General features: G+C 35.6%; 1 protein-coding gene across 11 annotated transcripts in view; it reads right to left on the bottom strand.

The window, feature by feature from the left end:
* Window positions 1-12119, bottom strand: part of LOC139970715 (uncharacterized) — a 44256-nt gene extending 32137 nt beyond the window's left edge. For 4 of the 11 annotated variants that reach the window (XM_071976648.1, XM_071976658.1, XM_071976655.1 and 1 more), the window contains exons 1-3: window positions 10924-12119; window positions 9928-10030; window positions 6125-6287 (exon numbers count right to left, since the gene is read on the bottom strand). Coding sequence is in view for 5 of the 11 variants with exons in the window: in XM_071976645.1 (XP_071832746.1) it covers window positions 6203-6287; window positions 10924-11029 (191 nt within the window). In the remaining 6 variants the exon portion in view is untranslated. Of the gene's footprint in view, window positions 1-6124; window positions 6288-6540; window positions 6622-9927; window positions 10031-10923 lie in introns of those variants that run through there. The other 7 variants (XM_071976646.1, XM_071976651.1, XM_071976645.1 and 4 more) reach the window with 5 other exon arrangements.
* Window positions 12120-16347: the final 4228 nt, after the last annotated feature.

Genomic DNA, 16347 nt, shown 5'->3' with positions numbered 1-16347 from the left:
CTTCAGATGTAGTAGTCAAGTTTCTGCTTTCTTTATGAAACAAAATCAAACTTTTTATCATATAAGAGAACAATCATTCCTTTGTGTGATAGATAATTAACTCTCCATCTCTTTAATTAGTGAGGAGCCTATCGGGAAGATACTGAAATTGCAAAATAGGCAATTGTTAATATTCACATCAAATACAGATCAATAGCTTTGGATTATTTTACAACCTTCTTTGATAGTAGTTCAAGGAGGCAGATCTACAAATTGTTTAACATAATTCTAATCAATTCTACACAAGGGTTGTGAAACGGTTAAAACTCAGATTCCTTTTACTGTTGTGTTCTTTGCTGTTCTCACATGTAAATCAGGGTGTTGTTACACTTTGATCTCTAATCATGGAGAAGCGACTGAACTTAAGTGGCGAAAAGTGGTTGAGTTTAAACCCAACCAAGGTTATGAGGTTAATCAGCTCATTTTATCTCTGGTTTAGTGAGAAGTGTATTAAACTGATATTGCAAGTTCACTAATAACTATTACTAAGAATAGGAAGTCCATTTCTAACAAGGTAGTGGGCACACTTTCTTCCTTTGTGAAAACATACAGGGTAACAAGAAGCAGTCAGCTCAAGGTAACATCCACATAAAACCCCTGACTTGTTCAATGCAATGTCAGAGAGTGAGGGGAAGGGGGGTGCAACAATGGGCAATAATAGAAGTTTTAATAATTTTTTTGGCTACATTCATTGTGAAAAGTATTACAAAAACAAAGTTTCTGAGAAAGTATTAGCAGAAGCTGTTCAATTTAGCTAGCTGAAAATTTAACAGATGGATCATAAAATGGTATTAATTCTAGTGGCTATAACTTGTTTCAAAAAGAGTGTTCTGCAAATCACATCGGTACAAACCACCAGAGTTAGTTTTGTCGCAAATGTATGCAGAAACTCTATGAAAGTTTAAAGAAATTATTTGAAGTGTGTTGAACTTAATCCCTTAATTGTAACAATTTGTACAAACTAAACACAATTAGTCAATCGTCCTGCCATTTGTTTATATAGCTGTCTGTTTACAACACACTTGAAAATTTAGATCTTACCTATCTATCCATTAGTTTGTCCCAGTACATAGTTTGGCATACTTTTCTTATCTGAAACTTAACTAGGCAGACTGTTACTTTGTGACATGACATGAAAATGATAGGAAATTTTAAACTAATATTCTCTTTGGATCATATGTGGAACTTTAATAATGATATCACCATATTAGTATAACAAAGTATTCTAATGCAGTGAGGGTATTCTAAAGGTATACTGGTATTATGGTATACAGTTTTTATCACTAAAATTGGTGGTTTTAAAGATTTAATCCTTGGAGGAGTTAAAAATGACCTAACTATTGAGGTGGGTTTATTCTAGCCCTCATCCATCTGACCTACTTCCCTACAAATGTGATCTAAAATACCTCTATTATTCCCCTGGCAGTCTAACAGCGTTCCATTTACACTTGAGGTGTAATTTTACTGGACCACAATTCAGAAGTTATCACTTTGATAGAAAATTGTTTTCAACTTAGTGAATGGTTGGATGATTGGGAAAAGTTTAGATTGTTATGTTGCAAGCATTCTATTTTCACACCTCACTCAGATCAAAAGCATATATGGCCAAAACAGCTTATTGAATTAATGGGCCAAACCACTGGTATATTGGTCGCACATAAACCAAATGAATGTGTTCACAAAACTACTCATTGTTCCCACTTTAATTCCCCCACCCACATTCACCTGTTATCAGGCTTACTGGCTATCATTGGCATTAATTGTATAGTTTATATCATGTGTCTAATTACTTTTTATATTTTGGCTTCAATTTTCATTGAAAGTAAGCACAATTATTGCACATAGTTTGTAAACTCTTCATTTTTTGTTTCAACTGCCCAGTATTAAGTGTCTGGTTTATTCATTTTAACCTGTCCTACATTTATAATTTGATTTCTTACTCCTTATTAAAAAACTTTGATTTTTCTAGTGTTTGTTATTTTAGTAATGCCAAACTGTAACTTTACCAGCAGAGTGTCAAAGAGTTATCAAACTGCTGTTTATATAAGTTGTCAGTTTGAAGGCTTTATTCATGGTAACTACAATGGCAAGATGAACACATCATTTCACAGATGGCTAAAGATATAGGTTGAAGGTTGATTAGGGTCTTCAGCAAATATTAAAACCTTTACAAAAAAATTGATTTTTTATTTTTTAAATATTTTTTAAATATTTTTTATATAGTCGTTACATAGATTTCTGACCTCAGGAAGGTGTCACATTAAATTCTTTTAAGCACATTAGGCTATTCATTAAAACTATCTAAATACTCTGGAAAAAAACCTTAAAAATTAAAACCTAGCTGTCCTAAAGTTTACAAACTTTATATGATTTTTACATTCTGGAGCAACCATGCATACCTAGTTTTATACAGAAAGTTACAAGTTTCTTCATGGTACCCTTTGAACAACACTGGAAACAAGTTAAAATATAAAATCATGATTAAATTATAACAATTTAGTCCTAAAACAGATGAAATGATGCTAGCATTCAGTAAAGGAATATATCCAAACATTTTACTATCTGTTGTGCTGAATGTCTAAAACCAGTACACAATCAACACCTTCATTCCTATGAATATTAAGATTATGAGTTTATGACAAGAATAAAATTCTGGCTTAAATTTAAGTATTTGGTAATTTTATTTATGAAGCTGCATGTGTGTTCCCCTGTTCTTTCAATTATTAATATTAAACTGCAAATACTTTATATTTGAGTAGGTCAAAGAACAGAGGAAAAGTCTCCATACTGATACAAAAGGATCTGGCCACCGTTGAAGACCTTTACACTTATTAGTCATGTTTGTTAGTAGACATCTTTAATGCTGTATGGCTCAACAAACTCCTGCACATTGTTCACTGTTTAATAACTTAAAAATTCTTTCATTTTACAAAAGAACTGCTCATAAAATCACAATCATTTAAAGTTAGCACATTTAAAGAGTTGGCAGTACTTTGCAAGCTGCTTCAACAGGGTGTTGGAAAAATTAACCTCGAGCCATCTATCGTTCATCGGCAAACCTATAAAAACCAGTCGCATGTGACAATGTGAACAGCTTCATGGTACTTGCAGACTTGGGTTTAAACCCTCCCTGACACCTATTTCAGTATGATAAAACACTGACTGGCACAAAAAAAAAAGTTTCAAGGAGTCTTAGGTGATCACAACAAGCAAATAAACAAACAAAAGCTGCAGGAATCCCATTTTAATCTATAGCAAGCTCACCCACAACTTAGTAGAATCTTTGCATTTTGTAAGAAAATTAATTGCTGCAGTTTCATAATCTTTGTGCAAAGGCTAGCTGAAAACTCGGCTGGGGCATATGATATGGTGTCAGATGACTTCCGTTACTGTATGTATGGTAAAACATTATATAAGTGAGTTTTTTGAGACCAGGGTGGAATGCCTTATGTAAGCATCACATATCCTAGGCTATAATCAACAATCAATTAATCCAAAACATTTATATAGTGTTCACCTAATATCCAAAGTCAATAGTTCAGTAGCTACTTAGACTCTTAAGTTTCCTATTTAATAGTGTTGACATTAGTAGCTGTTGTAATGAATTCTACTAGAAAAAACTAAATCTCTCATATAGTTTTCTCCAACATTTACATATATGTTTCCAAGTAGAGCAACCATTATCATCCTTCCAGAAACTTGAAGATTTTTCGGCTTTTCTGACACCAAAAGAAAAACATTGCCTAAATATCAAATTATAACCACCACTATAAATTTAAAATTTACAAATAATAACATCTAGTTACCAATTCAAATCACTATCTTCCTGCTTCAGATTATTTGTATCTGTTTTTAAGTTAGCATATCTTTGACTTACCTCATTAACATATATTTCTAATCCTGATTTCCTGAATGATTGACAAATCTGCGCTATTAAGTTCTCACAAAATTGTGCAAGTGTGAAGGCCGAGTATATGGGAATGAGAATAAAATCTCTAAAACCGCAAAGCTATCAATCATCCTCCAATTCTGCTTTCAAATATGTTAATGAGGTAAATCGGTGATATGCCAATTTAAACTGGTATTACATATGACTGTGACTTAAATGGACAAAGTAGTTGACTTACAACAAAACTTGTTATGTCCATTTAAAATGGCATGTATGTCAAACTAGAAGCGAATTAAATTGATAGAAAACTGGTGTAAGTGGCTTAAGAAAGCAAATGTCACTAGGGAGGGGGGAGTAGGTGGGACAAGAACAGAAGGGACAGGAATATGATAATTTACTTCTGACCACTTTTCTAACTAAGGGTGCACTCCATGGAATCGCTGGATCCTTTGCATTGAAATGCTTAGGCTATCATCAGATGCAACTCAATTCTTTGACATACAATAGCAAACTTTTGACAAAAACAATTTATTCTTCACTGTTTCTATTAACAAAAAAGTTGGGTTTTCAAGAGCAAGTCAAGTGTCAAAAGTTTCAGATAAAATAGTGGCAATGTATAAAAAAAGGAGGTGAAATTTCAAGAAAAATGTAGAAATTTCTAATTTCCCATATGGGCCACCACAACATTTTCCGAACAAAAGTGAAAAAGGATAAATTCTTCTGGGAAAGACAACAAAACATTTCTTTTTGCTCTATTTCCTTGCTTCAAGTGGCAGTTGGCAATTTAACTGGACATTGGTCCTTCAGCAATTGGCAATGATGTTACTACCAACCAATGATATTCAATCATCTTTTAATAGTCTCAGTATGTGTTTGCCAAATTTAAACTTCGACCTTTCCAGCTTACTGCACTGAAAGTTCAGTAAAAATGACACCGTTTTATGCAATTTTCGTATCAATATTCATTATTTTTATTGAGTTATCTGTCGTTAAAACTGTTGGGCTGAATAAAATTCGCCAGATTTATTAACGAGTCTGTAGATTCTACAAACTTCAATCAAAATTTTGAAGCCTGCCCAACAGATCATGCGCCAATTAAATCTCTCTTTTTTTTGTTTACAACAGTTAGGCCTATGCTTACTTTTACTTTCGTGGCTAGCCTGTGTTAATAGCTCTTGTATCTTTCTCTTGGTTCTACCGATGAAGCTTGCAAAATTTCCTTCCATTGCAATGAATAAACAGGTGTTTTCAGACACTTCCTCCATGGAATTGTAAAAAGTGGATGATACAAGTATATGACTGCATTAAAATCTTGATCAGGCCACATTTGTAGACTACTTTGTTTACATTTGTGTAATGAACATGCGGACATGGGTGGTTACACTGATGCTATCAGTGAATCTTTCGCGCTATAAAGGCAACAGAAAATAATTTTCTTTCTTTTGATTGCTTCTCTCCATTAAACACACCTGGTCAGAGTGCATTTAGAATACGAAACATTGAATCTACTTTGGAAGTTTGTTCTCCAAAATTCATCAGCAAACACGTATTGAGACAGGTAGGAGAACAGGGCAAGGGCAGGTGAGTACTCTACTACACATGAACACATCTTTAAAGATTAACAGTCTAATTATTGATACTGCCAGTGTACATACATATATACACCATCTCTGGGTCAGGTCCATTGATGCAAACTCATGTACATATTATTAAGTCACACACTGCTGCAATACCAGCTTAGGAAAATAACCAAGATGATTTGTTTCCAGTAGACCTGTCACTTGTAACACATGATATTCGGCTTCATATCACAAAGATTTTTATGTGAATTTCTAATTATTTACTCCACATTTCCAGCAAGTAACCAAGATTTGGTGAACCTAATGACCCTAAAGGTATGGCCAGGTTTCTTGTCAATCTCACTTCATCTTAATGATGATGTAACTATAGCAACCATTAAAATGTACATACTTCTTCCCAAAAGTTTCAAACCGCTGACATGCTCAGTAATAGCTTCCAACCTTGGAATGATGGTTGAAAGTATATTAGGCTAATAGTCATAATCTTTCATGTACATACAAAAATCATCAAAATACAACTGAAAATAACCATGGTTGACTCTTAGACTTTGTAAGGTAATTTATAGAAAGTAATGTAGCCAATTTTTGGAAGAAGCAAAAACAGAGCTTTACTCACCAGATTAAGTTCCACACAAATATTACTGGCTGGAACATTTGAAACTCTATGGAAATCCAAAGTGTTGTTCTGTCTCACCTAAAACCGTCATCGGATGTGGTCCCCATTTTGCCAGGGTACTGCTCAAACATTGCTTCTCTTTGAGTCACCGTTGCCTTTTCATCTAAGACAAAAAAGTGGCAAAAGTTAGACCTGTAATAGCTAGCTTGTTTCTGTTAGTTACCAAGGTGATGTACCAGAAACTAGGACAAAGTTGTCAACTTGTTCAAACTTTTGGTACTGCTTGAGTAAACCTTAATAGGTGGGTTAATATCAGCAATTTACACAATAAACTGTCACACTCTCTGAGACCTTGAGCTATTCCTCATTTATCATTATTATAACCTTGCATCATGAATATGACTATGAGAGCTTACTAAAATGTTATACACAAGGTCTTGAGGCTAGCTCCTTCTCATGCTTCCAGGTGACAAAGTGTTTAGCGTACATACTGTTGACAACTCCAGCAACACAGAAAGTGCCAATCGTGTCCTACTTTGGTCTTCTGAATAGACATTTTTTGGTATGTATAAACTTTGATATTCACGCCTTTCTGGTTTTCATTATCAAGTTATTCCTTCAGTCAACACTGAAAAAGAATACTTTATTATCCACCCAGAAAATAGGTCAAGCATATGAAACCTTTAAAATGTGGAAGTAGGTAGACTAGGCAAGCTGATGGCCAATCAGCTGGAGTAGCTATCTTTCCATTTTTTTTATTTTCCAATTTGACGAATATGAGAATACTGAATTCAATGACTAAAGTTTTACACAATATTGATAGCTTGTTCAGCCTGTAGTGCAAGCGATAGACCTTTAGTTGCACACTCATGTACAAGCCACAGTAACAGATATATAACCCATCATAACTAATTCACAACCAACAAAATAATTACCTATCAAATACCTTTTATAATTACAAAAGCCTTGGACAGAAAGAATAGAAGGAATTCCTTCTCCCTTTCACCATCTGCGTACATCAGAGAACAGGGTTTTGTGAGTTTGCCAACATATAAATTAATGGATATATTATATCAAGTCAAAACTAAGCAAAACAAATATTTAGTTATATAAATGGTTAGTTAATCATACAGTATATAGTTATATATAAATGAAATCGTAATGAGTTGGAAAATCAAGAACAGTGAAAAAACTTCCAGCCTCCACCGGGATTTGAACCCGGGCCTCCCGCTTTGTACGCGGACACCCTAACCAACTAGGCCATGGACGCTGATTGTACGTCCAGAGGTTCTTAACCGGTAAGGAAGGTCGTAATTCCACTGTAGGCTTTTGTCACCTGTATCGAACAATACTAAAATACTAAAATACTCGAAAATCATTTGTGATTCCTATAGTCGGATCTCGAAAGAGATACTTTGAACAGACTTTATGTTAATGAAATGGAGGTAAACGGCAAAGGCAAATGAATATATATAAATGAAAATCGTAATGAGTTGGAAAATCAAGAACAGTGAATAAACTTCCAGCCTCCACCGGGATTCGAACCCATACATATATATATATATATTTCTATATACAGGGGCGGCGATTTGTTTCAAATATTGGGGGGGACATTTGCTTGGATGCAGGAGAGTTACTATCAAAGCGGAGCGCCACCATTGGTTGGCGCGCAGCGTAAAGAAAATTTCTGGTTTTGATAGCCCCCCAGATCACCGGAAATGGCACTTCTCTGGCTTGAAAATGACCAACCAGATGTACACTTTTGCCTGAGGACCAAGTTTTTCCCAATAGTTTTTTTTCATTCAAAACCTTTTTTAAGATAGTCACCAGTCACACATCATGTTCGACCTCATCCCATCTCCTGTGGATCATGATTGCTTTTGTAGGTAATTCTACGTAACGCCCCACAATACCCGTCAGCCCCACTTTTCAAGGTTTTAAGCCTGTTATTTGTTCAGAATTTGAATAATAAATTTTCTCTTCAAAACTTCAGATATAATTAATTTATTGGTGTACAAATATTAAAACCTCTTATAAGGGCTACTATCATACTTCGATATCATAAAAAAAAAATATGCTCGAGGGGGGCGGTCTCCACCCTTTCCCCCCACCCCCCACTTGGCTACGCGCCTGCGGTTAGAAATCTTGTAGGAAACAGGCCAAATGGAAACCCAGTGAACCCATATCGATGTGGATCATATATATGATTGTACTTACTTACACTCATACACAAGAGATGTACAGACATTATGATACTAATCATGAGTGACAACATGCTATACGGTCACAGGTCACAGAAACGACCACAAAGATTCATTTACCTCATGCAGCATGTGTTGGATGAAGTTTTAGCCACCGCCAAATATGATTTGGATAACTAATCTCACGCATTATTTTCTATTTATAGCCACAAAAAAAAAATTATGCAACCAAATGTTGGGGGATATTAGATACTACCATATATCCCCACCTAAAATATTGGCCCGATCTTCCTTTTTTATCGGCAAACCAAATTTCATTACGGATGTGGTCCGTCTAGCTATTCATTTCGAAAAAAAAGTAAAAACTACTTTCGGTCATATATAGTAACAAATTGTGACTCGGTTAGACAGGCGCCTTGCGAGGAATTTGCCAAGGGAGGGGCAAAGCTTGTAGGCAAACTATCTAAGCGTAGCGCCACCATAAGTTTGCGCGAAGCACAAAAGAAAATTTTGGCCGAAAATGCCTCCCAGATCGCTGGAAATGGCACTTCCCAGGCCTTGTAAGTTGCATCTAAGCATTTACTATTTTGAAATTACTAGCGATATCATAAAAAAATACAAAAATTATGCGAACAAAAAAAAACTATGCCACCAAATATTGGAGGGATATTAGATACTATATCCCCCCCACCTAAAATATTGGGGGGGACATGTCCCCCTGTCCCCTCCATGATCGCCGCCCATGTATATATATATTTATATATATATCATATAATTATCATATATATCTGGTTTTACCAACTCATTAGGCAGTAGGAATCGAATACTGAGCCTTCATGTCACAAACTAGAGTCCATACCACTCGACCATAGTGATTCTACTGGTGTGTGCCTGGCTAAAACCTGGCTTTGTATAACTGTTAAATGATGGTGTATTACCCAAGTGTTAAGATTGTACAGAGTGCACCCCTGGTCCTTTGAATCTGACATTTTACACAGAACTACCACTTTTATAGGCAAACAAAACCGTAATTAAGAAATGAATGTGTAGCAAGTGGTATGACTGTTTTATAATAAATTAATAAAGATTAACACACCAGAAAAATTCCACTTCGCAACCAGTTTCTGTGTAACTTGTCCCAAAAAGGACAAAACCGGTCGTTAAGTGGAATTTTTCTGGTGTGTTGATCTTTATTAAAATATATAAATATATGACTATATAAACATAGCATAGGAGAACTCAAATAGAGATCACATTAAAAAAAATTTGGGGGGTAGGTAAGAGTATTAAATCTGGAGGGTCACAATTAGTGCTCAACACTGTTTGTTAGAGCTTAATATATGTATGATATAAATTTGGATGTAAGGTTGCTTGCGAATTTAATTTTCACATGCTCCTGCTAGCTTCATGTCATATGAACTTTATCCATTATAATATTGGCTGCTTAGTTGCGTGATACTGGAATTCTGCGGCAGAATTGCTGATGAAAATGATAACAAAAAGACAACAACAAAATTTGTCTTCAGTTACCAGCAAATACAAGTTGTATATGCTAGTCAAGTTTATTTTATCAGGAAGTGGTTTACATTAACACATGCATACCCATATCGGAAAATTCTTCAGCTTTGGATATAATCATCAAAAAAGGACATCGCACTGCTCAACAAAAGGATTTGCTCAGGCTGGTTGGCTGTGTAGACATTGGCTAAGGTACAAGAGAAACAAAACACAGGTACCGGTACAGTACTGTAGGCACAGTAATATAATACAATTATCATAATGGCCAGCTCACCAGGGAGCAAGGAAAGCAAATATATTGCACAATTGATATATATTCACTCCATTCAAAATGAAGAAAAACCAGGCTGGGGAATATTGCAAAGTTGAAAGGATAAAGTACTTTTCTGGATGTATTTTCAATACTCCTTTTAAACTTTCAGCATGTCATCAATTCACTGAATTCATACTACACGTCATGTTTACCATAGTTTCATTGGTAAGTTTACATAACCCATAAATCTATTAAATTCAGATCAGTCTACAGTACATATTATTAAACAAAAATACTATCCCTTACTTTGCAAGAATAAGACATCCAGTGACATGTAGGTCTGTTGATGAGGGCCAAATTGGACAATTTCAACCTCAAATTACAGCATGTCTAGCTCCCTACAACAATACAGTAATATTGTACTAGCATATGTGTTTAAAATTACAAACGAAAAAACATCACATCCATTTTCTCCATAAAGATCTTTAATATTAAAGGATAATTTTACTAAGACAACCTATAAGAGTTGATTTATCATAGTCTAAAACAATTTACATCAAAAATATTTCATCAAATTCACCTTCACACATCTCAGTGGTTTCAAAATTAAAACATTTCAAATATGTTAAATGGTCCTGCAACTCAATACATAATAACTTGAAACACCGGATTCTTTCACAGCTAGAGCAACTAACTGTAAAGGAAATGGCTTTGTAGTAGAATCACATTTGACTGTGCCAACAAAAGCAAAAGTCTATAATGATGTACTACATTATGAAAAACACTTTACAAAAAAAAAAACCAATACCTGAAGAGATATTACCAACCTTGAATACTTTTTTGAGCTTCACATACATTGCTCGGGCTTACTGAGATCTCTGGGTTTAGCAAACTTAGCCCATCGTTTAACTTGTTGCATGCAAAGTTCTTCATTTTCAAGCTGACCTCTCAGTTCTGTTATAGCATGAGCCTTAAGTTAGTTGTTGATCAAGAAATGTCAGTGGTTTCTGCCCAAATGTCTTAAATTCGCATACGAGATTTCCTTCAACAGCAGTCGCACCCCACATGTAGCAGATAGGCACATTATCTTCACTATGTACCTTTAAAGCTACTAACGTTAGGCTAACGTCAAAGAACTACTCCTTTAGACTTAAGGCTAGAGTCTGTACAGTGTAACGTTTGTTCTGATGTTCGACATATCCTCGGGCGTATATCACAGAAATATCTGTGGTGTATATATATATCCAGCACACCTCAGAGCTGTTGGTCTTGGAAAACCAAAGACATTTTACCTTCGTGACAGTCTTCGACGAAAACTGTCGTCTTCAATGATACAGAAGTCTTTTAGAACGACGGTCAGTAAGCTATGGGTCGCGAACCAAAAGTGGGTCGCAAATATTTATCGTTGGGTCATGAGAGTTTGCGGAACACAGAGTTGAGGTGAAATTTAAAGCATTAGTTCAGGTGTCACAAATGTTTATCTTATATGAAAGAGGACAATAAAAGAAACCCAATAGTGAAGAAATTATTCAAATATCTTTTTCCATTTAGGAGATATTCAAGTTTAAAGTTCTATCTGATTGTGTAGAAACTGCTGAAATCAGACTAGCTGTGACGTCATATCCTCACATTCCTGAAAAGTCTTTGTTATTTTATTAAAATATTTTGTAAGATTTTATGACTTACAACCAAAAGATACGTCAGGAGATCTCATATGTGTCAAGGGAAGTATTTGAGATTTAACATCTGAAGAATGTTTGATTATATTTTTGTAGATTTGTGAAAAAAATGTAACTATTTTTTAAAGAAATATATTGACACATGTTAAGGAAGTGAGGATGTGTCATCACAACCTCACAGTTAGTCTTTCTACACCAGTCATTTGCAAAGAAATTTTGAAATCTTCAAAGTGTGATATCTCCTTAACAGAGAATGCTATCATGGTAGTTTCTTCACTATTCTGTTTGTCTTTTTAAGCTCTTTCATACAAGATAGACATGTCAGATACCTGAACCAATCCTTTTAAGTTATACGTCCTACGCCGTTTCCTACCAAATTTAAGTTTATCTTGCACCGGTAGGCCCCGAAGGATATGCTGAGTTGCTGGCGGTGTCATTTAATATTTGTTTCTGACTGCAAAACACTATACCAACGAGAGAAATTCAAATGCTTGCCTCGTGCATTTGACTCTGGGCTGCCCGAACGAAAGCCGCATGTTGTTGATAAAGATGATCGGACGTGCAGCTAAGCTAGCTCGAGTTGATGTACGTCCGATCATCTTCTGAGGCTCTGCATTTTCATTTATCCCACCATATGGAGGTCTGTTTTACCTCCATGATCCCACTGACTAGAACCTGTCTTTCACCACCCACCTCTGTCCGTGTAACTTTCTTTCCGTGACTCAATCTCGACGATGACCTTAAAGAATGACTTGTAAGGCAAATAGTAAATTGATATTTTAATTTCAGATTAATAAAATCATTAGTGGGAGTTACAACAACTTTAAGCGAAATTGCCACCCCCACCCTCCTTGACATCCTGTGCACACCACTGCTCCTCTCCCACCCGCTGCGTGGCCTCAACTGGAGTAATTTGCCCTCCCGCTTCCAGTCTGGTTCTTATAGTAAGGGTATTTATCTATATATACAAAAATGAATCATTATTATATATTAGCAAAAGTATGTAAAATATTCTCATTGCTTCTTATATTTACCCAAGTTTGGTTTTATTTGTGTGGAAAATCTGGAAATCTAACAATCCTCCTCGAACTTAAATTTGGTTTTCATATCGGAATTTCGATTTGTTCCTCAAAATTTCGACCGTTTCTAATTTCGAAGTTTTATGTTCAGATCTCGATTACCTTCTCGAGATTTCGACTTCAAAACAAACTATCTCGAATTTTTACTATTTGCATCATGTATCAAACTTTAAAATTACTGTAACTCAAAACTTTCGACTTTTTATTTTGAACATTGGACTCTTTTGATAAAAGAAATGGACTATTTTATAAATATCCATTTTCCTGATAACTTTTAACTTTGGCTTAATTCCTCGAAATTCCCAACGTTTATGTCGAACATTCGACGTTGAATTTCGAAATTTGGAGATGTTTCTTCTCAAACCGTCAAACTTTGTCTTGAAACGTCCGGTATTTTCCATTGCGGATTTTTGTGAAAATTTTTCCTTTTAAGACGGCCAAATTTTAACAAAAATTGTTAATTTCGGTGTTTGATCGCCATTTTAACTTTTCGTGTCAAAATTTCATAATTTTGACTTTGATTCATATAGTCTTGAACTGCCTTGCAGTGCATTCCTAGATAAGCAACCCCACCCCTGCCCCTATAGCCTTTGTAGAGTTTGCTTTTAACGCAACCGTATGAAACTCAGGATTGGATGAAACACAGGTTCAATCACAGTAGGAGAAAATGAAAGTATGTTTATATACCAAGGAGGGAGTGGTGAAGTGAGGGGTTGAACATTTAAAACCTCATGGACCCTCCCTGTATATTGTAAAATATTATCATCTGAATCAACAGTCCTTCTTTTTTAGACCCCCCCCCCCCCGATACACTTACGTTATCACACACCATTTTGACCAGCTTCACAGTATGGCGGGCAATCAGTCGCAAACCGTGGAGAATCGACATATACCTATTTAAATCGACATATACCAATTTCTTTCGACTTATATACCAGTTTCTAGCTGTTTAAATTGACTTCTACCGATTTACATTGACATATCATCGATATCGGTGGCATTTGAAACAATGAGGCTTAGCAATCGGGGGTTCCGGGTTCGATACCTGGCCGGGTCATAGTAATTAGGTGGGTTTTTCATCCAAGAGCAATGTAAGGTTTTTCCCATCTGAAATGACTTTCTAAATTAAAAAGATTCCAAATTTGAGTTTAAATGTTGAATTTGAAGGCACCCGACTTGTAAGTTGTAATCCATAAGGCCTTGTGGGTTTCTCCCACATTTGTTGTCGCTTAATAAAGCGTCGTAAAAATAACTGCTGATTATTATTATTATTATTAAAATGGTAGATGTCGATTCATATTGACTTATACCAGTTTAATTCGACATATCATCGATTTATATCGTCATATACCAATGTGATTTATATCGGCCTTTCAACTATAGTTACCGGTATATGTTATTCTTATTGTGCTGTTCAGATAATATAATTACCCTTATTCCTGCAACCGCCATTGTCGGACTCGGGGAGTTCTATGCTTCCGGTCTCGCGCACCCTTCCTTATCGCCGTTCTGGTTTTACGCACAAATGGATCTGTGCAAAGTAATTGAAGTTAACCGAAGAGAGGGGGGGGGGGCTGGGGAGATAATCTTGTTTGTACGTATAGTATGGCACACCGGAAGGGTATAGGGGAGAGGAATGCTTGATGACGTCACTGTCGACTATAGGTTACACAATTTATAAATTGCATGGTTACAGCGAACTATATTCTTAAATCTTAATACGGTGACACGCAATAGTGTAGGGTGTACAACACAGTGCGCTATTATAGATTCCATCAACTTCCTTGTATGCCTAAATACGAAACCAAGACGTAAAAACTGGACAAATTCACCTCCGTTTTCATCCACCTCTTACTAACAGAGCCTTCACACATACTGGGCACCTGTATACCTAACGCCTGGTATTCCAAGATTACACAAAATTAACAGTTTTATTTTACTTGCTATACTTAGGAATCGAACCTCCGTATCTATTTGTGTCACAGATCGAAGTCCGTACCACTCGACCACAGTGATTCTAGGGTGTGGGTATAAATTGGCTTTGTATAACTGTAATTGAGGGCGTATTACTCAAGTGTTATGCAGAGCCGTTCTCTATATACGGCTCTGGTGTTATGATTGTACAGAGTGCTGGAAAGAGACAAGGATGAAAACACAAATGAAAGCATAGAAAGTAGAACAATGGCAATTATGATCTAAGGTCTGACCAAAAACGGATTGAATATTATTAACTAAGGAATACTAGGGAATGTTTTTGTTCGGTCTGATCCCAGAAATATTCGTAATATATTTTAATCATATTAAAGTACGGTTTACCAAATAATTGAATGAAAAGAGTAATTATCATTAAATATTTTTAAAACATGTTGTCGTAAAATATAATGTTTCATCACTGATGTTGGTTACTAGAATTTTCAATCATTGCTGCTGCTATACAAAATAGTATTGAAGATTTTTTTTTGGTCATACTTACAATAGTCGATAATCACTATTTAGCAAAAGAGGCGGAATGTTTTATGTCGGTCCGATCCAAGAAATAGTTTTTGGAAAAGAATAATTATCACTCAATAAGTGGAAATCGTTATGTTGTTGTTGTTGTTAAAAACTAGTTTGCAACCTTTTATTTGGTTAAAATAATCATTTTCAATCATTTTCAATAAGTGATACTCATGGTTTTTTTCGAATGAATTTGGGACTGCTGTCTGTGGCTAGAATTGCTTTTGTTCTACTTTCTATGCTTTCATTGGTATTTTCGTTAATCTCAACGTGTGAAAGTTCCATCGCAAAATGAATCATCCTTGTCTCTTCGACTAAATAAATGCATTTTAGTGGGTCCTTTGGGGCTGCTGTCTGGACCCCGTACAGGAAAAGTTGCTGTCATTACTATTGTAACTAAAAAATAGCCACATAGGAGCGATATAGAGCTATTTTTGTCCTTGTCTCTCTTGGGCTAAATAGGTCACTCGTACAGAGTGGGACCAGACAGCAATACCTATAAAGTTCAATCTTGAACATATACTAACATAACAAGCCCATCAAACCTTTTGTCTTTTTCTCGGCCAAATAAATCCACTGAGCTCCCGTTCTATATGGTACACATCAACGTATCACCAAAGCCTCTATATATACGCCACAAGTTAATAAGATGGCGCTATCTCCATATACTCATAGATGAATATTTTTCTCCTTACTCTGGGGTAGCGCCTGTACACCCTGCAGACTAAGCCGTTTATGCGCTGAGCTGACATTATCAGAGTGTTTTAAACATGTTTACCTCACAGATGAAGGTCCAGACTCTATTAAGGGTCCCCGTTATCAAGGAAATTCCCATCACTCATCAAGTGTGGTCCCCCAAGTTAAAATATCAATATATATGTACATATATAACCATGTAATTTTTGAAAAACATGAATCCTTTTGATTGATTAGCCAAGGCTATTCATAATTTCACAATTATCCATTTCTTACCCATTTTTGCTACCAGGTGTGTTAA

The sequence above is a fragment of the Apostichopus japonicus genome, chromosome 8 (genome assembly GCF_037975245.1).
Source record: "Apostichopus japonicus isolate 1M-3 chromosome 8, ASM3797524v1, whole genome shotgun sequence".
NCBI lineage: Eukaryota > Metazoa > Echinodermata > Holothuroidea > Aspidochirotida > Stichopodidae > Apostichopus > Apostichopus japonicus.
The sequence above is the reverse complement of the archived record's forward strand: the minus strand, read 5'-3'. Positions and strand labels throughout refer to the sequence as shown.